This window comes from Mastacembelus armatus, chromosome 13, assembly GCF_900324485.2.
Source record: "Mastacembelus armatus chromosome 13, fMasArm1.2, whole genome shotgun sequence".
NCBI classification, from domain to species: domain Eukaryota; kingdom Metazoa; phylum Chordata; class Actinopteri; order Synbranchiformes; family Mastacembelidae; genus Mastacembelus; species Mastacembelus armatus.
Window position 1 is genome coordinate 8,353,301 of NC_046645.1, and position 23,489 is coordinate 8,376,789.

General features: G+C 41.1%; 2 protein-coding genes across 4 annotated transcripts in view; both read left to right on the forward strand.

Moving 5' to 3' along the window:
- Positions 1–4,228, forward strand: part of LOC113138521 (lissencephaly-1 homolog) — a 31,072-nt gene extending 26,844 nt beyond the window's left edge. Inside the window, exon 11 of the mRNA XM_026321041.1 lies at positions 362–4,228. Within this exon, the coding sequence (XP_026176826.1) occupies positions 362–435 (74 nt within the window). The 3' untranslated portion in view covers positions 436–4,228. The remainder of the gene's footprint in view (positions 1–361) is intronic.
- A 742-nt stretch (positions 4,229–4,970) lies between these two features.
- On the forward strand, positions 4,971–23,472 carry mettl16 (methyltransferase 16, N6-methyladenosine). Of its 3 annotated transcripts, none has more exons than XM_026298649.1 (10): positions 4,971–5,043; positions 5,469–5,605; positions 12,760–12,947; positions 14,077–14,217; positions 14,667–14,782; positions 14,973–15,115; positions 17,366–17,435; positions 18,446–18,535; positions 21,981–22,154; positions 22,553–23,472. In XM_026298649.1, the coding sequence occupies exons 2-10, from the start codon at positions 5,478–5,480 to the stop codon at positions 23,171–23,173; spliced, it is 1,671 nt and encodes a 556-aa protein (XP_026154434.1). In that variant the 5' UTR covers positions 4,971–5,043; positions 5,469–5,477; the 3' UTR covers positions 23,174–23,472. The 3 variants fall into 3 exon arrangements, with proteins under 3 accessions (XP_026154434.1, XP_026154435.1, XP_026154433.1); XM_026298650.1 differs by having other exon boundaries at positions 4,994–5,032; XM_026298648.1 differs by having other exon boundaries at positions 4,995–5,152.
- The last annotated feature ends 17 nt before the right edge of the window (positions 23,473–23,489 follow it).

The following is a 23,489-nucleotide window of genomic DNA, read 5'->3' on the forward strand; positions in this document are numbered from 1 at the left end:
TGCAAAGGGAGGACATGGTTATTTGTTGTGAGGTATCAACCCATTTTATGATCATCAGAGAAACTGCCATCAATTCAAAGACCCTTTTGAATCTCTAAGATGATGTTTAGAGGTCTGGAAAAAAGAACACTGTTCTTGGTAGCATAATTTAGTCGCCCACCCAGTGTGTCACATATATTCTGACCCATTTTAACAATAGTATGCGGTCATAAATTCAGTTTCCGGTATATTTCTGACCTGTGGGAAACACTAATAAACGTGTGCAGTAGTAAAATGCCATTCAATCTTCAATCTGTATCATTGTAAGTAGTTCATTTCCTCCCTTATTGACCATATGGCTGATTACTTTTTTCTTTAACAGATTTCCACAAGGCTGCTCCCTATGTGGTCACTGGGAGTGTAGATCAAACAGTAAAAGTGTGGGAGTGTCGCTGATCTGGATCTTGGAGGATTGGACCACCACCCCAACTACCCAGGCTCCTCATGATCCCACCTCCCCTCTTGCCATCCCCTCCCCTCCCCACCCCCGACCTAACCTAAACTTCACCCATGCATCTTCATCTCCTCCGGCTGCACTTACCACCATGGTTATTTACCCATTGCGCTCTCTGGTCCGATAACTTTTGTCCTTCTTTGTAAATTATTCCTGGATGTAGATCGAGCTATTAAATGTTACAAAAAAAGTATTCTTGCATGGTAATCCAAAATTGTATACTGTAAATTTACATAACGTTGTTTAGAAGTACCATAGGTTTAACACGGGGCTGGCTGTCTGTCACGCAGCCTTACCAACCAACCGAAGGCAGATGTTTTTGACTGGGTGTAAAATGTAGGGCACTAAAAAACTGATAATTTAAGAAATGACAGTGTCTTTATGTGTAAGATTTTTTTGTCTATTTTTTTATTTAGAATTTTTTTCTGTTCTTTTCCTCCTTCACTGTCGTAGTCTGTTGGTGCCTAGCTTGGTAAAACATTCAAGAGATAAGGCAGGAAAAGCATATATGATGCTATAAGATACGATTGTCTGTGGGGCTTTGTTAATGAAATAATCTGTAGCTTTATAACATCACTTCTCAAGTGTGCATACCATTTCTCTTCATGTGGATCTAGGTAATATTTTAATGGCTGTATATACGAATGTTTCAGACAGTTGTCTTTGGACCTCGGGGGCTTAAAAACAGCTTTGTACTCTTGTCATAGTGGCACATGGACCACTGCTAGGCATTAGATAAATTATCCTGTTTAATAAGTCGGCAGCACAGAATAAAAAGTTGAAATGTTGAAAAGTGGCTTTGTGAATAGCTGCACTGAGTTTTTCACAAGAAGCCCAATGTAGCGAGCAAGTTTGTTTTGGCTTCAGTCAGTGAGCACCCTGGGTCACAGCAGCACCTGAGCAGAGTTCAGGGATTACACCACTTCAGTCTCTAGCACTTGATAAAGACCATAGGTGGGTCTCCCTTTATCAGATGATTTACTGTGACCTTACATGTAAGACTTGTCCAAATGAACCCTCTGTCCACTTGTAAGCCCCTGACCGATCAGTCTTTTTGGGGATTAGTGTACCCTAGGAATTATGTAAAGTTAGACGATGCTCAGTTGACCCATGATGCCTCTGAAGGTTACAAACGTAAGCCTCGTGTGATAGAAACCTGCTAAAGAGAAAACAAAGGCGTGACATGAAGTCAAAGTGAGCCCCCTGGGTTTGATATCTGGGATGTGCAAAGATATAATTTCTGATGGGTGAAATATTTTCTGCATAAATGCATTTAAAAAAAAAAAAAAAGGTTTTCAGTGAAAATTTGAAAATGTAAATTTAGGTTGTTATTAAGAGATTTGGCAATTTTGTATTATCGCACTAAACGGGTGAACTGGATGGGAATTTAGGCTTAGTGAGGAAATGCTAGCAGCAGACATGCTAAATGACCTGTCGACGCTGTTTTGTCTGTAGAGGGGTTTGTTGTTGAGGGTGATTGTTGTTGGGCATTGCAGCTCCTGGATCAAATCTAGAGAATGCTGCAGTCTGAGCAGTGAGAATTTATCGAGACAAGCCTCAAAGAACACCTCACATATGCAAACATATTCTGAGTGGCTTTCCTCAAATGTTCAGCTTTTGACTGTGGTGGAGCTGTAACTGTAAAGCAGGAATTTTTTTTTTTTTTTTTTTTTCAAAGACTGGAGAATAACTGTAAACCAGTCCACACTGTAGAAACGACCATTCCACTCCTGTTGGAGGACAAAAAATGAAACATCTTGCTTTGAACGGTAGCTAGCGAGGTGGTTCATTAATCTTGCACATCCCTGTTTTCACTAAATCTTTGGTCCTTTAGTGACCAAAGATAAAATCTAATGATGTTGATCTCATAAACCTATAATTTCTGATTAGCCGTTTCATTCCAGTGCAGTTCTTGGCTAACAAGAAATTCCATTGCTTAACGGATCTTCTTACCTTAGCTTCTTTGACAAGTTTTCCTCTTACTGTGTGTACTGGATGTGGTGATCTGCTGCTCAAGCTCCCGCTAGTGGCTACTGTGAGCCTAATGTGACCTGTTAATGTAGCACTGCTGCATGTAAACCTGCACCGGAGACAGAGCTGTCAGAACAACAGTCTTCCAACCAGAGACTAATTGGTTACAATATATTGAGACAAGAAACAAAATTTCTTTACCATTCTAATATTTGTAGTATAAATCTGAAGCTATACCCTGCAGCTGTCTAGCACAAAGACTCAACAATAGCTTGCCTGGCTTTCCCTTCATTTAAAAAAAATTTGCTTACCTGCTACAATAAAACAGCACATTATGTCCTGTTTGTTGGCATCTCCCCTGATTAACTGGCGATGGAAATGCCAATGTGATATTTGCAAATATAGTCCCTTTTGTTTCAGTTTAGCATAACTGTCGGGTCTTGATGGGTAATGGCAAACATGGATAATCTTTGTAGAAAATGTTTTTCCCAAAATTTGGTTCCTGAGATTCTAAATATACTACGACAGCTTTAAGTTGTAATGTTAAAATGCAGTAAACTCTTTTTACAAAGGTACAGCTGATAAATCAGTTGAGGCGATTTGTTTACATTGTGTAATGCTGCATTCATGTGATATCGGAAACAATGGGTAAAAATCTTAATTCCGGTGTCTGGTTTGGGAATGTTTAGCACACACCTTGTAGTCATGCTTGGAAACTAGTCAGTATTAGCTTCTGTGCTATGTATTTTTAGCAGCTGCACCCAGCTCCATAGACACTATACCTTCAAGAGAGAGTTCTCAATCTTCCCAATTAAATCTCCGCAAGAAAGTGAATAAGTGTATCTCCCAAAATTTCTATATGTGATCTATATTGCAGTGTTGTTGGTCCACGGTTCAGACAGCTCTGTTCATTGGTTGTAGAAAGGCTGGTTTTGTTGTGTGTGATGCTATTTGAAGGAGGTTTAAATTCTCCTTCTTCTGTAAATGCAATGGGATTGTGGCAGACTAGGATATCCCAAAGGAGAAACCCTCTCTTTCAGGGAATATTACTGATGTCTCCCCTTTCAGTAGTTGTATTTTTTCTACAAGCTGCTTTCTCTGTCCTAAGACTTGAGTGGAGAATCAGCTAATTTTGTAGTACAATTTGGCATGTTTAATGAAGATGCCAAAGCGTTAAATGTTCTAGCTGAAGCCAAATATGGAGAAAATTGTCAATCTGGTTTATCTTGCGAGATCACAGCCTTTTGAAAATGATGGTAGTCTCCTCAGGATCACGCTATGACATGCCGGACCATAAAATGTAAAACACTTCTCCCTTCCTTGGTTGTACTTAAGGAAGGTGGTTAATCAAAGGTCAGGACATTGTGTGTTCTGTTTTTTTTTCTAAGTATGGGTGGGGAAAAAGCTACAACACAGTTCCTGCTTTTGTATCCAAGTGTGTGCCCTGTTGAAAAAGAAAACCCCCTTTTGCCATTCGCAGGTCCCAAGCAATCCCTTTGCTGCTCTGGTGCTCTGGTCTGGTGTGTGAAGGGACCGACAGACGGGTTTTGACTGTCTGTGGGTTGTTTCCTCCGACCTCAAGTCCACCTGTCCACTGTAACCTGCCTGTGAACCACATCTGAGGGCTTCAGACTGCACAACTAGCTCCTACAGGAGAGCTTGTGATATTTTCGCCACTATGGTCTCACTCTTCACTCAGCAAACTGTTAACAATATACCTGGATGTCATTATTGTTTGCGATATAATAAAAGAAGTAAAATCTGCTTTTGTTGTCCTGCTTATTTACCTGGAGCTGTAAGTTATTATACTGAATGTCAGTGTATTTTGAATAAAATATTTGGACAAACCTGAGCAAACGTTTGCAAGTTGTATTAGAAACAAGAAAATTGACACACCTACTACATTTCTAATAAAATATCTTTACATTCAAAATAAACAGACTGAGCTTTTAAAGTAGTGTAAATAAAGTCAACTAAGTGATGAGTGAATAGAGATAAAGACTAAAAATATTAATAGTGTACAGACGCACGCAGAAGCTGGTGTTCATTTTACTTTTTTTCCCAAAATGTCATTGGTCAGAATATATTTTGTCCATACATTACACAGGCGAGAGGAAGGTACTTTCAAAACCTACACAGGGAAATTAAGACAAAAATATTTAAAAAGGAAACAAAAAGGTTAATCCTAAAAATCTGCAATTGTAATATATGTGCAGTTTGCTGTAGTTTTCTAAATTTATGTTATTTTGCTGAGTTTAACAAAAAAATGAAACGGGGGAAAAACATGGGAATTGTTTTAGAAAAAATATATTTGTGAAATAAAACTTCCCTGTAAAATAATTTCCAAAAAAATAAAATAATTTTAGGCCTTTAAACGACATGATGAAATGCGCTTGAAGTAGTATTTTTAATGTTGTAAAGCGAGTAAAACATTTTTTTATTTATTTTATCGAAAGGTTCAGCTGTAAAATCCGTTTACGTGGAAACCGTTTTCCAGACGTCATCACGCATCAGCGTCCAGATGCTACGCCGACGACTTCCAGGAAGAGAAAAGAAGAATGTGAAAACGTTAGTACGACGTGAGTTTTGTTTGTTTCTATACACATTTTTTAAGTGTAAAAAACGCTGCCAGCGCCGGTCGGAGGGTATTTACCAGCTCCATCGCCACAAAAAAATCTGCTCAGGAAGGTAAATAGTTTTGACAAACTAGTTTTGGCTGTAGCTTGTAGGGTTAGCTTGGTGGTTAACTTAGTTAGCTCCGTTAGTTTGAGAAGTGAACCCTTTCAACGTGAAGTTGACAGTACCTGGAGGAGTCTGAATGTATCATTTGGACTAAGGGAAACAGTAAATGCTTTATGTTGTCGGGGAAAATCATTTTTTCATATTTTCCAGCTATGTGTGGTTGAAGTCGGTTTGCGTCTCATAAACCACAGTTTGTGTATAAAGCTTACGTGTCTGCTGATGCTTCAAACTAAAGCACATTTATGTTTGTTTTTTTTCCCAGGCTGCTGACATGGCTCTCAACAAGTCCATGCATCCCCGGAACCGTTACAAAGACAAACCTCCGGACTTCGCATACCTGGCCTCCAAGTACCCGGACTTCCAGCAGCACGTGCACACCAGCCTGTCAGGACGACCTGTGTATGTACCTGAGATTGTAACTCAGCTCTGTCTCTGCTTTTAATGTCTGAATAGCTCACTGAGGGCCACGTCACAGCAGCTTGGCTGGATATGTATTTTTAGAAAGTCATCCACAGATTAGTCAATAAGTAAAGTAATCTTTGATTGCAACTCTGGTGTGTGTGTATAAAGACGGGAAGTTGTCCCATCCATAGCCCGTGTCATGTGAATGACACATTATCAGCCAAGTCACTAATGCTCCTGTGGATGAATGGTAGTAAATCCCTGCAGCCTGGTTCCTTGTGTTAAACATGAAACTAGAAGATTGGAGGCTAATTTTGGCTTGGACTTTGACTGAGGTGTTCAACAGTCCCATAAGACCTTTTCAGACATAAGCTGACATGTCACGTCTATCTCGTACTGTCTTGTTTATTCTTTAACAGTCTTGCTCTCAAAGCTCTGTCTCCATGTCATTTATTAATGCTGAGAATATGAAAATGCCAGCCTAGCTCAGTCAAACCCCAATGATCCAGTTCAGCACTGCTCAGGTCCCAGCTGACTCCCGTCTTTACTGCTCATTCAGCTTCCTGCAACAGCAGGAAGAACAACACTGCACAAATGATTGAATCCAAAATCAACAAAAAAGTTTTTTTTTTCTTTTTTCACCCCGTCTTCTGTTTTCTGCTCTTTTTCTTCTATAAAGCAACTTCTATATAAGTGACCGCTTAAATCAAACTCCCAATTTTAAAAGTAGGAGCTGCCCAGTAAGCTTCCTGTGTTTTATCTAAATGTGTAAACACAGATTGTGATACTGCTCCTGTTATTGTGTGTCCCCTTCCCAACCAGATTTAGCTGAGAAGTCATGATGTTAGAAAGAACAAAGGAAGAATAGGCACAACATTAAAACCACTGGCAGGTGAAGTCATTATGACTGCTAATCTTGTTACACTGGGATTTGACAAGTGGTGAGATATATTAGGCAGCGAGTGAACCGTCAGGTCTTGGAGTCGATGCGTTGGAAGCAGGAAAAATGGGCACTTGTAAGGATCTGACTCATGCTGTGATGGCTGGTTTTGCAGTGGTTAGTCCCTAACAATAGTTGCCCAAGAAAACACAACCAGTGAACCAGTGAAATTCAAATCAAATGCTTGGTTCAAATGCTGAATTATATATTTCCTTGTATAAACAAAAATTCTTCTAGTTTTGAATTGTGTCATGTAAAGTCTTAGTGCAGCTGCTTGTGGAAATATTTCTATAGGTACTTTTTTGTGGTATTGAAATATAACTATTATCTATACCATGGAGATCATCACTGGGGAACTGGGGTGTTAGGTTGATTAAGGGTCTAGTTTTTTAAGAACAGCACATTTGATTAGTCTTTTTTTTAGATTTTTTTTTTTTTAATGCTTCTCAACTAATACAAATGTCTGTCAAAACAAAGGAACCTGCCAATGCTAAGAGCTGACAGGTATTGTTGAGCTTGTGTTTGAGGTCTGCTGTTCATCTGTCAGGACTGAGACACTCTCCTCCTCCTTTGTTTGTGTCGCATTAAACAGGTATCACGTCTGCTCAGTGAGGAAATGACTTGTTTTTGTCTGTTATGCAGATGAATGTGAACACGGTGTCACTGCAGCAAGTCTGAACATATGTGTGCGACTGTGAACATATTGGTGTCGCCTAATCCTCTATGGTGGTATTGAGGTGGCCAGTCAATCATACTGTGGCTGGTCGTGTGTACGTGTGTGGGCACGCTGTAAAGCTCCACTTGATGTCCGTCTGTGACAGGTGTTAATTATCAGTTTGTACTGTCTCTCTGTCTGTCTGTGGGTCCCTGACAGACAGACGACAAACAATAGGGCTGAAATGTTTTGGCTAGACATCCATTATGGAAATTCTGTTTAGATAATTATTTTTCTTTTTTTTTTTCTTCTTTTTTTTTTAGATGAAAATGTAAAAAGACAGAAATGAAACATTGGTTGTTAGTTTCACGAGCTACTTAATAATGTATACTAGTGTATAGTTACCGAATAATCCAGTTAATTATTTATTCTGGAACAGGCCATTCTACTTTAGTAGTTTGACTTTTGTTACTTAAACTGTAATTTGAATTAAATTGTAACTAGTGTATGAAATTGAGTATGAAATTGATCATCAAATTTGGAAAATCACATTCATGTCTCCTCCATTCATGTTTAGCTCAAGTTGAGCGCAAATCATTTCATTTTGTCACTTTGAGCTTCTTGATGATTTTTATGATGTGAATCTTGTAGTTACATTTAGATTTGCTGAAATAGCTGCACATTTTCTTAATCATTTGGTTGATACACAATCAGGAAAAAGTAAAAAAAAAAAAGAAAATTCAAAAACAGTCAGTTTGCAAAGATGTAACAAGGAAAAGCGGCAAATTCTCATTTTTCAACATTAAACCATAGAATGTTTGATATTTTGCCTGAAAACAAATAAATATCAAAAGTTGACTATCGCAGTTTTTACTGTCATGCAGTCACTGCCGCTCGGTTGTCAACCTAATGGAGATGAGGATTTAAACTTTGTCCATGTGAGTCCTGTGAGTTAAACACATTTATTTAGGGCCTGTCACTGTTTAAAAATAATATAGTTTTCAATGTTGGTAAGTAGTTTGGCAAATCATTTAAGCAACATTAAAATAGCTGTACACTGAGGAGGAGTACAGTAATACAGGCAGGAGTCAGCTGCCAGTTCATTGTCTTTTTTTCTACAACATGAACGGATGTCCAGGATTTGCTTCTTACTTTGTGTGTTGTATCAACACACGTCTGCAGAAATTTGGCTCTTCTACCCCATCAGTCTGTCATTCCATCAGTGGAAGGATTAGTGTGGTTTTGTATTTCTCGTTGAATTAATCTACTGGGTTTTTAAGTATATAAGCAGTGAGTTAGGGGATGAGAGTAATCTTGGGGAGACACTCACTCAGTCCTCGGGGAGATATGTTCAGCCGCATTTAGGGATCGTCAGTGAAGACGACTGATAGAGTGGAGCTCAGACCAGAGGCAGCAGGAGAAGAAATATGGTGGATGTGATTGGAATTGAAGTGAAGAGGGCCAGATAAGGGTCCAAATAGTCGTGTGTGTGTGTGTGTGTGTGTGTGTGTGTGTGTGTGTGTGTCAGTCACATTATGATATTTTTCTATCTGTCTGATCTGACATAGATATGTGGATTAGGGGCAAAAAAATTAAGGCCATTAAAAATGCAACAGCCCAGGTGACATTTAATTTGCTCGTCGTATTTTGTCTGGGCTGGGAGACGTTCTTCTGTGGAAAGATTTCCACGCCTGTAATTAATGAAGTGTTCAATTTTCACACCAGTTTTGTTCAGAGATATTTTATTAAACATGTTCATTGTAGTAAAAGAGAACAATTAGTGAATAATTATGACCTTCCATGACAAAATGACAGTTGTAAACCTACAATGATCAGCAGCCCTCACTGGAAAGCCCAGCAGAGCCATTAAAATGCTGCTTTTTTTCCTGATTAGAGAGAGCAGGGAAGCCCACTGCCTTAGGTAGTGTATTATTTTTACACATTTGACCCTGTGATTCTGCTGTGGAGAGGTCATGTTGTGCCCATGACACATAGGACGTCACCACACACCTGTTTATCTAAAAGCCAGTTATTTATGGATTATAATTTCTGTTTTGTGGAAGCTGGTGATCAACTCCAATCAGCTTTCTTGAAGCAACATGAGCAGTATGGGACATTAACTGTTAAAGTTATTAAATAGCCAATATTTTGATGATTTGTAAAGCTCCTATAAATAAGTAATAAACTTAAATCATTATGAATAGTAATTGTCATTGAAACATTGACACTGAAAATTGAGTTGCTGTGGGGATCCTAATGGCTATTTTTTTTTCTTGCATCGGCATTTTAAGAAATTTAACATATCAACCAACAAGCTCCGAGATATTCAGTAGTAGAGTGTCACTCTGGGTTTTAAGTGCACTCATTTCTGCCTTTGTGTTTCACTCAGAAAATCACCCTGCATGAGAGCAGAGGATGCTACTAATCAGCACAAAATTTTCCCCAGCACTCTGAGTGAAGTAGATGCACCTTGAAGGTCACCTCACTGTGATACTGAAAGAGTGAGCAAGCATGTTACTGCGTCTGCTTTCATGCTGATCGCGTAACATGGATGTGAGACTGAGCTGTTTGTCTCAGCAGTAAACTCCCCTTGGATTTAATGATGTTGCCCTTTTCATCCACCTGAGCCAAGTACTTTTCTGTTTCTCAGCACATGAATCTCTTTCCTCTGTTCGTTCTTTATCTCTTGAGTTCTCACTCTACACTTCAGTCTGCTCCTTTTCATCTGGACACAAGCTGGGATCATGTCTTGAGCTCTGACTGCCTCTCGATTCCTGCCTACTTTCTGTAGTGCTTCTTATATTGCTGCAGTACGCTATATCTGGCTTCATTGACTTCTTTACTCGTTTGTCCCACACTGTATCCCGTCAGCCACGCTCATGTCGTAAGCACGCATGGTGCACCTATGTGGCAGCAGAGACGTAAATCACGGGCACTCTCACGCTCTGCCTGGCATCAGCCATTGCTCCAGCGTGGCCGGATTTGCGTGCTCTCCTCATCTGTTCAGTAGGTGGGGTTGCCATGGAGATGTGGCATTCGCAGGGCTGCTGATAGGAGTAATCGGACTGCATCTCACACACACACACTACCATGCACACACTCATCAGTGGCTAAAAATAGAGGGCTGACCGGAGCCTTCTTTCCTCTCTGAATATTGATCCTCATCTAATGATGCCTCTGAGGAAAAATGAAAGGGGCAGAATATCTGAGCTGGACAGATGAGACAGACTGGCCTTCATTTTGGGGAAGTGTGAGCCTTTCACTAATGTGTCACTACTCCCTCTTTAGCCTGAATTTCTCCCCTGTGCTCAAGACATTTTAAATTTCAAAATGTTTCACTGGTTCATCTTTTGCCGTAGTGCTGTACAACCTCAAAAGAGCCAGATGTTAGTTTTCTCCTTCAGCGGCTGAATAAACTGGACCATTAACCAAATATGTTCAGTAGGCCAAGAGACACTGGGAAAGATTGATGTCATACTCTACAGGTAAATCACTTCTCATTTATATCTGTCTCACACTTGGCCATGTTATCACTCCAGAGTGAAGATACAGATACAGAGTTCAGGGACCAAGGCTGGTTTGTCCCCTGTTTTTTACTCAGTCTTGTTTTTTCAATATCAAATAATTTGGTATTTTTAGACAGCTCATGTTGAGAGGTGACAGGAAATGAGTGGGGGGAGATGAAGCAGTAAGATGAAGTAAATCTCCTAAAGGAGATGTGAACATTGTTGCAGCAATGCTCAGCTCTACAAAGCAGAGCACCTCACCTCCACCAGTTGCTAGGCCTGGCAGCTGAAACTAACCAAAACTGAGAAGAATTTCGTTGAAATGCTCCCAAAAGGTTAAATGTCAGAGCTGCCTCAGGACATATTCAAATTGATTCATCCCATGGACGTATTATTATTCAGCACCACTCTAAAACTTTCAGAGCCTTAGAAAAGTTTAGATTCATCCCAGTTTAAGTGAGTGGGCACCATCTGGGGTCTGTGTGCAGTTACTTTAACATATTCATGGTTTGGCCCCACTCAGAAAAATGCAGCTGCCTCATTATTTGAATGGAGCCCATCATCCTAGAAAAGGCTGCACTGTATAATCAAATATGTGCAAGCATAAATTTCTCAGTTACTTTGTAATGCAAGTATATTTATTTCCACAGTTTACCTTTCTAGAAGAACATGTTTTATGGTGTTTTTTTTAAATCAAGCACAGCATTGTGGCTTTTGAAAAACCTTCAAACTGGACTTCCTGTACTGTATTTCATATATTACTGCTGGATGAAGCAACACAGCCCCTTGTGTTTTTAACACAGGACTGTTTTCAGCATGAACACCCATTTAAATTAGTTTGATGCGTTGTGGTCATTACACAGGAAGGAAAGATGAAAATAGAAATTGGGGTTCACTTTAAACTGTTGTGAAGTAGTACCAAAGAGGAGTAAATTATTTCATTTGATATGTGGGAAAAAAACAGAACAATGAAAAATAAACCACAATCAGAAGTTGACTGCTTTGGCTCTGATTTGTAGCTCCATGATTACGAACAGTGGATGTTTTTTATGCTTTTTTTTTTTTTTTTTTTTCCCACTAGAATATGCTCAGGCTAAACTTGTGAGGTGCCATCACCAGGATGCATCTAATTGCATCCTCCAAGGTGCAGAAACACTTAGAGAAGCTTTAATTATACCTATCTCACCCCCTCATTTTGTCTACTGCACTCGTGCCTGCCTGTGTGACAGCTGAAATCATTAAACATGTTGAGAAGAAAAGATGGGAAAGCTGAACATGTGGGACTGAGAACTGGGAATAAAAAGTGGGAGGTTTAAGTAGTCTGGAAAATGTGTATTTAATTGTCATTAGCAGGGGATTGTAAATTGATGGGGTGCTTATTTCCCTATTGTCCTCTGTGTTTGTGTATGTGTGCGTGCAGAGAGCTACACCAGGCTGAAGTAACAGAGGGTTAATGAAGTACTGTGTTAAGGGCTGTTTAGTAAAATCACTTCAATGTCCCCTGAACAGGACACTGGGCTTTCATACAATCCTTGTTCTTATATTTATAGGTTGTCTCACGTTCCTGCTACTCTTAAGTCTTTATTAACCTTATTAAATGCTGAGGTCACTCACTAACAGTCAAGTTAAATGGTGGAAGAAACACTAGCAGTCAGTCAGGAAAACAAACTTCATGGTTAGTTTTGTTCTCAACCTGTTTCCTCTGAAGTTGCCAAAAAATATGTTATAGCAGGTTTATATGTTGTTTTAACACAAGCAGATATACAAGAACATTGAATTCAAGTTACTACTGTTAGCTTACAGCAAGCGGGGTCTGGTGTCTAATTCTATTAAACCCAGGGTCCATGTTCCTCCCATAGTCCACAGACATGCAGGTTGGGATTAGGCTAATTGGTGATTCCAAATTGCCCGGTTGGTTGGAATTTGAGTGTGTATGTGTGTCAGCCCTGTGATGGACTAGTGATCCCCTGGGTGGCAGGAATAAGTGGTATATAATGTATATATGGCAGCTGATCACAGTTGTGATGACAGTCTGATGTTTCTCCTGCAGAGTGAATTTCAAAGAGCCGGAGGCGGTGAGGGCACTGACCTGCACTTTGCTTAAGGAGGACTTTGGCTTGACCATCGAGATCCCTTTGGAGCGCCTCATACCCACTGTCCCCCTACGTCTCAACTACATCCACTGGGTGGAGGACCTCATCAACGGACCGAAACAGCCACGCAGGGGCATCGACATCGGTACGCTCATGTCATCCTCTTGGCAGATGACATGTTATATGTGACTTTTGGTGCAATGAATGTGTCGCAAACGAATCACTTGTCATTTCCCGAGAGTTTTTCTCAGGTCTAGTTTCTTCCTCTTTCTACTCATTCAATCATTTGGAATTAACATGTTTAAATTGACAGTGTCTCATCATGTTTAGCACAGTGTCCTGACCCAGCTCTTAATACAATTTATCTTCCTCCTAAACTGCATAGCTGGTGCTGCCAGTATTCACCATCAGAACTGTTTAATGGATAGTCTGATGGTTTCTGGAAACCCCATACTCACACTGGCACAGTTTTGGACTGGATATAGCTGCAGTCCTCTGTAGAAAGAAGTACAAAAAACATGTTCAAGCAGTTGGCCCTGAGATAATTTCAGTGAGAGACCCCGGGTCTTGTTTACTCTTCATGTGGCTGCCAGCAGCTCAGAGCGGCACTCGAAATGTCAGTTGGTGCCTCCAGCTGGTACATGAGCCCAGTCATTCCCACTGTTCCCAGTACTAATCAGCCAAATCCCTATCCACATGTCTCAGCTTGTTTGATGTTCTGTCTGTCAGAGAGAAGGCTCTCTCTTTGTGTGTGTTCTGATTGTGTGTTTTAGACCATTACTGTGGCATTTTTGCCAGTGACCACTGTTTCACATATTTCCAAAGGGATGATTCAGGTTTAGGGTTAGATCTGAGCATTTGCATGTTTTTGTGATGTTACATTTAGGCTAAGAGGCTCGTGAATGCATTATGTATAACCCTAACCCGAACTACAGAAAGACAAATGTGTGTGTCCTCTCTAGAGCCTCAGGGCACTGATTGGTGACCCTGAACCTTTCTGTAAGCAGATTGAAGCTGTCTGCTCCCTGATGGATCACCACTGTGCGACCTTTAATCCCAGACTGAATTACCTTGTTCCTTGTTAGATATGAATAATTTAATCATTGTATCATTGCCACTGAAACTGGCATGTGTTGTCCATTTTGGCCACTAAGTTAAAGAAAAGAGAAGCCCAGACATTTTCCATACTAATCGTTCAGTCATAATCGTTTATCATCACAAATACAAACATCATCGTCAAGCTGTCAAAAATGTGTGTGTGTGTGTTTCTTCAGGCACAGGGGCGTCTTGTATCTACCCCTTGCTGGGAGCCACAATGAACAGCTGGTATTTCCTTGCTACAGAGGTGGATGACATCTGCTTTAACTATGCTACAAAAAACGTGGAGCAGAACAACCTGTCTGACCTCATTAAAGGTAAAGGACCACTATCTTAAGACAAACAGCAGTTTTTCAAGACAGTGGTTAATGTGTCTTAAAGAGACATTATCTGCCTCTGGCTAAACTGCAGTCACTGTGACTACCAGTAAACGTAATGGCAATCAGTAGCCAGGTTTCCACTCAGGCATGGAGCAAATTTAGAAAATTTTAGCAAAAGAAACTGGAATGTGCATCTCTATCCATTGTCATCATATCAACAGCACTTTTTAAGATCTTTTTGAATTTTCAGTGTTTCCAGGTTAAAAACAGAAAAGACATAATAACGTGGTGGATGGATAGATGTTACACCAGCCTATGTGATGTTTGCATCTATCATATTTTTAAGATTCTGGTCTTAAATTGGCCTTCATGAATGTGGTACAAAGTAGTACCTAACATCCAGCTCACAGATCTTAGTCTCACCTCACTGTTCTTACATTCCCCAGTCGTCAAAGTCCCTCAGAAGACTTTACTGATGGATGCCTTGAAAGAGGAAACGGAGATCATATATGATTTCTGCATGTGCAACCCTCCTTTCTTTGCGAACCAGATGGAAGCACAGGTAAAAATTTACTGCTGTCCTTTTTGAGTCTCAAGAATTTTAGTTCATAAACATTAAATTCTTTGATCATGGGAGTTTGGTATATTGAGAGAAAACACTCGTTTGCTGGTCAGAGCAGTTTGTTTAGATGATAGCAACAGGCGTCTAATAGGATTTCATCTTAATCTGTCTGTCTTGTTGCTCGCCCCAGGGTGTAAACTCCAGGAATTCACGGCGACCTCCTCCCAGTTCAGTGAACACCGGTGGGGTGACAGAGATCATGGCAGAGGGTGGAGAGCTGGAGTTTGTCAAGAGGATCATTCATGACAGCCTGCAGCTCAAGAAACGCCTGCGGTGAGGAAAAGAACAGGACATTGTCCTGCTAAATAAACCCTGACTCAGACAGTAAAGCCAAATCTAAACCAGATTTATTGTGTCCAATTAAAATTAGGAATAGTAAAAATCCAGGACCTCAGAGCTACAGTACATATTCAAAATGGCAGCTAGTTGTGCTGCATTTTTATTCTTTCTGGAGAGGCTGTGAGAGCTTTAAACAGTCACTGACAGCACCAGTGAACGGGAGACACTGTGAGCTAAACTGGGGCAGATGGGTTGCTGCACATTTATGGAGCTGTCAGCCACAGTTGGTTTAATGGATTTGGCACAAACTCGCCCTGTACTGTATCCGGAAACCCACTGGGACCAGCTGTGTTTTGGGTGGGTAGGTGGGGCTGTCACTTTACCCTCCCCTGTTACCAGGGCTGTCACCAGGGCAGCGGAGTGAAACATGGGTAGAGGAAGCTGCAGAGTGGTGCTATTAAAACTGATTAAACATGTCGCACCTGCTTGGCCTCCAAGAGGGAGTGCAGTGTGTGTGTGTGTCTGTGTGCGCCTGTTTGCATAATGCTGCAGTGGAAAGATGAGCGGCCCTGAGAGAGGCTGATGTTATCACCTGCCTGCTCTTGTGTGGCTCTGTGTTACACTCATGTAGCGAGGAGAGGAACAAATCCAGGTTTATTTAACAGGTTTGTGGCTCAGGTCAAACCAACCGCAGCCAGCTGTCACTCCCAAAAGCATGCTGGGATACTGGAGTTATCAGGTGTCCATGGAAACACTGCCAGCTTCGCCAATTGGTCCTTTGAGACTATTTACCACCCCACCCTGCCCATCTTCTTTCCACTGAAGTATAATTACTGTCAGATAAGGCCAAGCCACCTCAGTCCCGAGTATTTCACTCATCCAAAAGCCCAGAGCCCGGGTTAGAAAGGAGGTAACACTCCACATTTATCATGTCATTGATATGAAAATTACCATCTCTGGTAATAAGCTTCTAATCACATGCCTGTGCTTCAAAAATGTGAAGAGAGAAGATTGAATATGGATGCTAATGCAGCTGCACACTTCGGGATGTTTGAAAAAGCCAGTGATGGAGGAGGGTGTTCAGGGGCTTCCCCACTAAGCCAGAAACCGGAGAACATCTGTGAATATTAGGGCTGTGCAATATTTCACTGTCAACTGAAGCTGACATGTTGCTTTCCCCTTCACCCCTCTGGGCATCTTCATACATCCCACACCTGATTACATTTCAGTGCCTTTCTTACTGTCACACACTCATTTTGTCGAGCTGGGTGTGACTGCAGATTTTTACCTATCCACATTTAGCGATTATGGTTATGTATATATGGGTGTGAGTTTGGTTTCAGGGTGTTTTCTGTAATAATGTTAGTATAATAATAATAATCATTTATAATAAAGCCAAACATTTGTTGTTTTAATGCTGATTAACTAACCCTTACTGAAAAATCACTTCAATTTCCTTGCTTATGTTGTTGATTGTGTTTATGTTGTATTTACATTTAGATGTTAACTTTTGGTCTTTTTGGAGAATAATAACTAGGGTGTGTACTGTTTGCGATATGTCCAACCTCTCCTGTGAAGCTAGTATTGTGCCCTTAATGATATGTGGCATAAATCAGGAAAAAATTCCATCAATTGATTTGTTATGGTTGAAAGTTAGACCATACAATTGAAGGTGAGCATTTTAACCAACTCTGAGCTTTTTTCATTTAAGTTTCCACAGCTGCACAGTAAGAGGACACTTTTTAGAGACCTGCAGAAATGAGGGTGAATAAACGGATTGTTCTGTGAATATTTATGGAAATTACATGCTGTGATTTTTTTTTTCCCCCTAAGCTGTGGTGATTCAATAAAAAGCAGATTAGTTTGAATAAATATCTGCTGACAAGGTTTGTGAAACTAACCAGCCTTTCTTCTGGACTGAGTCCCTGATGTGTTTATCTTTGCTCCATCCTCCCCAGCTGGACTCTACTGCTCATTGATCAAGACCAACCTCATCTCTTTATTGCACAGCAGAGATTATTGATCAAGCCTGCAGCATGGGATGGCTTCAAAGCATCTTTTCCTCCTCTGTGGACTGTGCACACACAGATGTTTTTCCAGCTCTTGTGTTTTACTTCGTGTCTTTGTGGTGCTCCTCTAAGCACACCTCACCTCGTTTGATCTCTGCTCCGTAGCTCATGCCCAGGCCATGAGCTGCTGACACAGTCGCACACAGCTGCTTAATATGGATTCTTCTTTCTGCAGGTGGTACAGCTGCATGCTGGGGAAGAAATGTAGCCTGGCACCTTTGAAAGAGGAGCTGAGGAAGCAAGGGGTGAGTGGCCGGTGAGACGCAAAGCAAAGGCAAACACAGATGAATAAATCTGCACCCACTGCAGTCAGTGAGTGTTACGGAGCAACCACAGCTTGTTCATGCAGGAACATGCCTCTCTGTGCAGGTGATGGTGACTGTTAAAATCATCTTTGACTCGCTTTTCAAACTCTTCAGGGACTGAATATTGCTGTGCCAGCCATCGCTGTCAGGACAGCAGAAACCTACAGAACTATAGCTGATCAGCTCTTCCTAATACGTCAGCTAAGCAATGTTACAAATGAGCCATGAATGAGCTGATTTCTGTTAGCGGTGCATGACTGATTCACACAGCACTATTGCTAACATGCATTAACATCATTAGCCTAACTTATAGCCCAGCACATGTCTCCTGCCTGCTGCAGGCCTGTGGTTGTGTGCCAGTCACTTCTTTCATGAGAAACTCCAGTTGCCCCCTGTGCCTGCTTCCCCTTCCAAAGGTTTCAGGGTGCAGTCACTGCTCATCAGAATGATTGTAGTCTTGGCTAATGTCCAGGGAGGAGACTGTGGCCTTATTTTAAAGTGTGTGTAAAAAAGAAACCTTGTCTACTTAACATGCTAATGCTCTTATCGCCCATTACTCAATTCTCTGGTGCCTCCTCTGCTCGATGTTTTTTAATTTAGCAAATGTGAATCTTGGTTACAAATAAAATCCTGCCTCACAGAAAGAGCTGTTTGACCCCTGGCCTCTATCTAAATGGCTCTCCTCCTGTTTACTGGAGCAGACTCAGCAGCTGTTAAAGTGCTCTGTTAGTAGAAGAATTTTCACATCATGGACCCCTAGTCTTTCATTTCTCACGGATAGTTAGGTGTGTGTAGATAAAACTTACAGCAGGAATAAAGTTTCTCAGCAATGATGTTTTTTGGAAATAGTGGTCAAGGTTCTCATGTCTTATCTCACATTATACTAACACCCCATTACAAGCATAAGCGCATTTATATTCTCTATGTTTTCTATTTTCTTTTTTGCTCAGGTGCCTAAAGTGACCCACACAGAGTTCTGTCAGGGGCGAACCATGCGGTGGGCGCTGGCCTGGAGTTTCTATGATGATGTTATTGTTCCTGTAAGTCTCTGTGTTTTATTTCTGTCCCTTGTGCACTTGAAGAACTCTAGTTCTGGCTGTGATTTTATGGTACCACCCAATATTCTTTGGATATTCATTGAAAAACAGTAGTAGACACACACACAATTCCCAAGGAAATAACCTCATCAACATTTTGCAGTTCCCCACATGCTGCTGGATGTTTCCAGAACCACCTCTGTCCTGCTCCATCTTCTCTTCAGACTGTATCTTCTTATTCCTCGTTCCAATACAAGCACTTATTCCTTTGTCTGGGGAGATATTTTTGTGATTTTTAAAAAAATGCTGTATCCAGGCGACAGTTACCAGGGCACAATTGTGTATCTGCACCACACATACCTTTGTCTAGTCTGTACAGTTAGAGAGTGTGAGAGAAAGACAAAACGGAGACAATGAAAAAGCCAGAACAGTGAAAGGCATCAGACAGAGGACTAAGAATGGTTTCACAGCGATGGATCGAAAACAAATAGAAAGCTGGGAGGTGGTCTGCAGGTGCAGCAGAGGCTTTGTGATGAGGGCTATTTGTGTATTGTTGGACTCTTCTCTGTTTTGGCCTTTTCACCATAAAAGCAGTTGAGCAGAAAGATTGGCCTACATTTTCTCCTGCAAACCTCCTCCATCACTTTCACACTTTCTGGCCATCATTTGCAGGCAAACCCTCTAGCACATGCTTAGTGTGTTTTTGCTGTCTGTGTGTGGTCACATGACACACATTCATGCATGTGTAATTCTTGCTTGCATGCTCGTTCCTCTGGTCATGGGGGTTGTTCATCAATGTTACATATAGTCTGTAACATGTGACCTACTTAACCCACGTATTACTTCACCAGCCTGTAGACCTCTGTTACTACCATTGGCTACTTTTTCACTCTTGTTTAACACAAATCAAAGTGAAGTGCAGCTCCACCATAACCAAGAAGCCTCTTAAATACTCTTAAATTACCAAGAGGAAAACAGGATGCACATGAATTTAGAAAATGCAGACAAAGGAGAATGGAAACAGTGGTGAGTGAGATTAGGGCACATGTAGACAGAATATAAAGGATTGTGCAAGACTGCCTGGCTTTATCTGAACTCTGAGGTGTGTTGATTTGTTGAAGAATCTATGCATGTGGTGTTGACTTGATAAAAAGTGAATGGGGATGATTGGAGTAGGATTTCGTGTTTGCCTGAAGGTGAAATTGGCTGCAATTGTTTCTACGCCGTGTGTGTATACGTGCACTTAGGAGGTCAAGATGGATGACTGAATAACATATCTGGAGAGAACAGCCCTTGTTGAACTCATAGGCTTTTACCTTGCCTAGTTTTCAAAATTAGGCCAGGCTTTTATTGTGAGCTTGTCTAGCCATATTTTGTGTGTGTGTGTGTGTGTGTGTGTGTGAGGTTATAGTTGGTAAGTGGGATTAATAATGGAGTGAAAGAGCAGCAGTCAGAAGAGGACGTGAGTCAATAGAGAGATGTGTATGAGAAAACTGTACAAGTGGGTTTCATGGTCTTTGTGAATCTGTGTGTGCGCGTGTGTGTGCATGTATGTGTGTATGTCAACGTATTAGTCAAGGATGGTCTGTACACACAGATTTGCCTTGATGGATTTTATTGATTTCCTTTCCTTGTAACAATGAGCTTCAGGGCCTGTAGAGCCTGGAGAAAAGGGGGAGAGACATCAGTGAGAAACGAGGAAAAAATAACTCTAACCAGCAGCCAGACAAGACAGCATCTATTGTCAGCCCATTAATTAAATATGTCCATGTCCTCTAAACATGCTGAATGGGCCATAATTTTAACAAACAATCATCACAAATACATCAAGATGGACAAAGCTTTTACTCACAGTGAACATGAATCAAATGCTGAAAAGATGACGATTTATTTACTGCACTTTATTTCAAATTCCACTTAAAGTCATTAGAGAGAACCTGTAGTGTAATGCACTACAGGGAACATGTAATCAAAACTTGGCTCCAGATGAGTGCAGCAGTGTGAAGGTCATAAGCTGCTCCTTCCTTCTGCTGTTTGTAGGTCAGTCGGCCATGCTGTCTGCTCTGCCCCCTCCCCACCAACACTCAGCCTGCAGTGACTTGCAAGCGCAGATCTGAAATACTGGCCACAGTGAACGTGTAGCAGACACTGCTCTATTCAGACACGGTTGAGTAATGACCGCCACCATCATCACAGTGTGACATTATAGGGGATTAGAAATAAGAAACACTGTTTAATTCATTGCAGGTCCATGTGGAGCTCATGTGGTTTGAGCGCCCTCTTGTGGTGTATAATGAGCACCCACCCTGTGTGTATTTGTCCTTGCTTATAGGTAGACTGATATTTTTAGCTAAATTCTCCCCACAGCTCATAATTATCAGCTCATAAGACCTAATGACGTATCTCTGTTGCTATACATCATTCGTTACATGCTAAGGATTTTAGTTGAAGACAATTAATTGTTGAAAAGCTTTTTTCTGACAAAAGCAACTGCAAAGTGAATGTGTAGCTGGGAAACAAGTGCTTGTCAGTGAGCGCATCCACAAAGTCACAGCATTGTGCAGACCAACTCCATGATGTTGAGATCAACACAAGAAACCACATAGTTTCATTGTATCAGTTACTTGATAGTTTTCCACTAGTGTGTAAAATATGTGTATTGCAGTATTTTGTATGTGTGCACGTACTTTGAGCCCTTATGTTTCTTTCACCCAAGTATGGTTATCAAAGTTAACGTTTAAATTATTAGACATGTCATTCTTATGGGTGACTTTCCCAGACCATATGAACTGTGTGGATTCTGTGGTTTAGTAACACTTAGATGAGAGTTAATAGAGTTAATTTTTTCCAGGTGGTGTCATGTTAAGTCACAAGAAAACATTTGATCTCATGACAGACTAAAATTTGCCAAGGGGGTGTGTTATGGCTTGTACTGTGTAAACCACTACATTTCACTGCCCTCTGTTGGGAGCTTTGTTGTGGACATCACTATAGTACTAAGTCATTCTAGGCTGTGATGTTCTTGTCTGAAAACACCATAACAAGATAGTGCCTGTGGTTTGTAAGTTTCTCAACCTCCTGTTTTGACAGGTCATCGTGTCCCAGTACGTGACTTAAAAACACAAGAGCGTGAGATCAGTGAACATAACAAACCAGATTAAAAAAAATAGTGAGCAAAATGTACAGCCAAAATATGAACAGAATGATTTGGGGGAGAAAAAATAACCAAAAGCAGAAAATGTCCCTCTGATAGCTAATCTACACAATGTAAAACTGCATTTACATTGTCAGTGGTGCACATTCCCTATTATCCTTTTGTAAAGTTTTCTATTTGATGAAATGTGCCTTTTAATAAAGAGAAAGATTAATTTGGGATTTGTTTTACATGTCCAGAACAATCAGTGGTCAGATTGTTTAATTCTCTCTGCTTCTCCCTCTTTTGTCCCAGTCTCCTCCCAGTAAGAAGCGCAAACTGGAGAAGACCAGGAAACCGCTGTCGTTCACACTAACAGAAGCAGGACTGAACGAGCTCAAGGTGAAGGCGTCAGCCATCGGCTGCACTTCCTGTAGCTTTGTGGACTGTATCACTGCTCTGGTGGAGAAGACGCTCACTGACCTGAGGGTAAGTGTTCTAGGGTTGTGAAGTCCTGTCTGAATATTATGAATCATGATGTGTTTTGGCATCCGATAGGCTTTCACACTCAACAATCTATCGCTCAAAGTGGATGTTGCACGTTGCATTTCCTTGTCTCACCAGTTACCTGAAACATCATGCCCCCACTGCTGCCTCTTGTGCTGTTTTAACACCTATTTCCATACAGCCTCTAAGACTGTTACACAGTCACATCAAAACAGAGCAAAACAGAGAGAGTTTGCAGTTCTTCTGTATTACCTGTGCATGTATGGCTTTTACTGTTCACTCCCTGTTTGCAGCACTTTGAATTAATTCATTAAAAGCAATCAGCTTGACGCTCACTCTCCAGTCAGCTCATTATGTCTGCTGGCCTTTCTGCACAACAGGTGCTGCATAAACGTGTCCCATGCAGAGAGCAGGAGCAGGGTCTCTTTCTGACAGCTGTGGAAAACACCTGGATCCATGTACGACAGAAACGTCGTGAACACAAACGTCAGCTGCGAGAGCTTCCCAGAGCGCCCCATTGTGCTAGGACCAGCTCTCAGACCACTGTGGCCTCAGCCCCAGCCTCCACCCAAAACAGCAACACCCCTGATGATAGTTGTCAAAACACGACGACACCTGTACAGGAGCTAGCTGGTCCACAGCAGACTGGCAGTGGCGCATACTCAGCCGAGACAAGTAAACACAACATACCTGCAGAACAAAATGAGGCCTTAGAAAACATGGCAGATGAAGATGTGGACATGGAGTCTTCATACACAGAAGCAGGACAGGAAACAGAACCAAAAGAGACACCTTCTGCAGCAAGTGAACCACCTGCCAAGAGACCCCTGAGCCCGGGTGCAGTTGAACACTTCCTGTTCAAGTGTCTGCTGAACGTGATGCAGGAGGTGAGCGACGTGGTGATTGAGATGCACTGGGTTGAGGGTCAAAACAAAGACCTGATGAACCAACTGTGCACTTACCTGAAGAACATACTTTTAAAGTCTGTAGCAAAGTCCTAACTGATCAGAAAGACTTGACCTTTACTTTTCAAAACAGTAAATTCAGACAGGAAACAGCGGCAAATAAAACTTTACAAATGTTGTTTTTAGAGTTTGGGATGGAGTGAGTGTTTTGAGAAGTTTCTTTTTGGACAGGTAAAATGATTTTTATGGAAATGTGACTTCTAGAGTTTTATTCCTGTAGATAATTATAACTTGTCATTACTTCAGTTCAGATTTACCTTTTAAGGTACTAAATTCATCACACTGCTATTTTGTTCTGAAAACATTTGGAATAAATGTATATTTTAACATTTTTACTACTTGGTACATGGTG

What these genes read in the sequence shown, in the direction of transcription:
- mettl16 (XM_026298649.1), top strand. Translation starts at nt 5,478, where the DNA reads ATGGCTCTCAACAAGTCCATGCATCCCCGGAACCGTTACAAAGACAAA. An exon ending in AGCCTGTCAGGACGACCTGT is followed by an intron (nt 5,606 to 12,759) that starts GTATGTACCTGA and finishes TTTCTCCTGCAG; the next exon opens with AGTGAATTTCAAAGAGCCGG. An exon ending in CCTGTCTGACCTCATTAAAG is followed by an intron (nt 14,218 to 14,666) that starts GTAAAGGACCAC and finishes TACATTCCCCAG; the next exon opens with TCGTCAAAGTCCCTCAGAAG.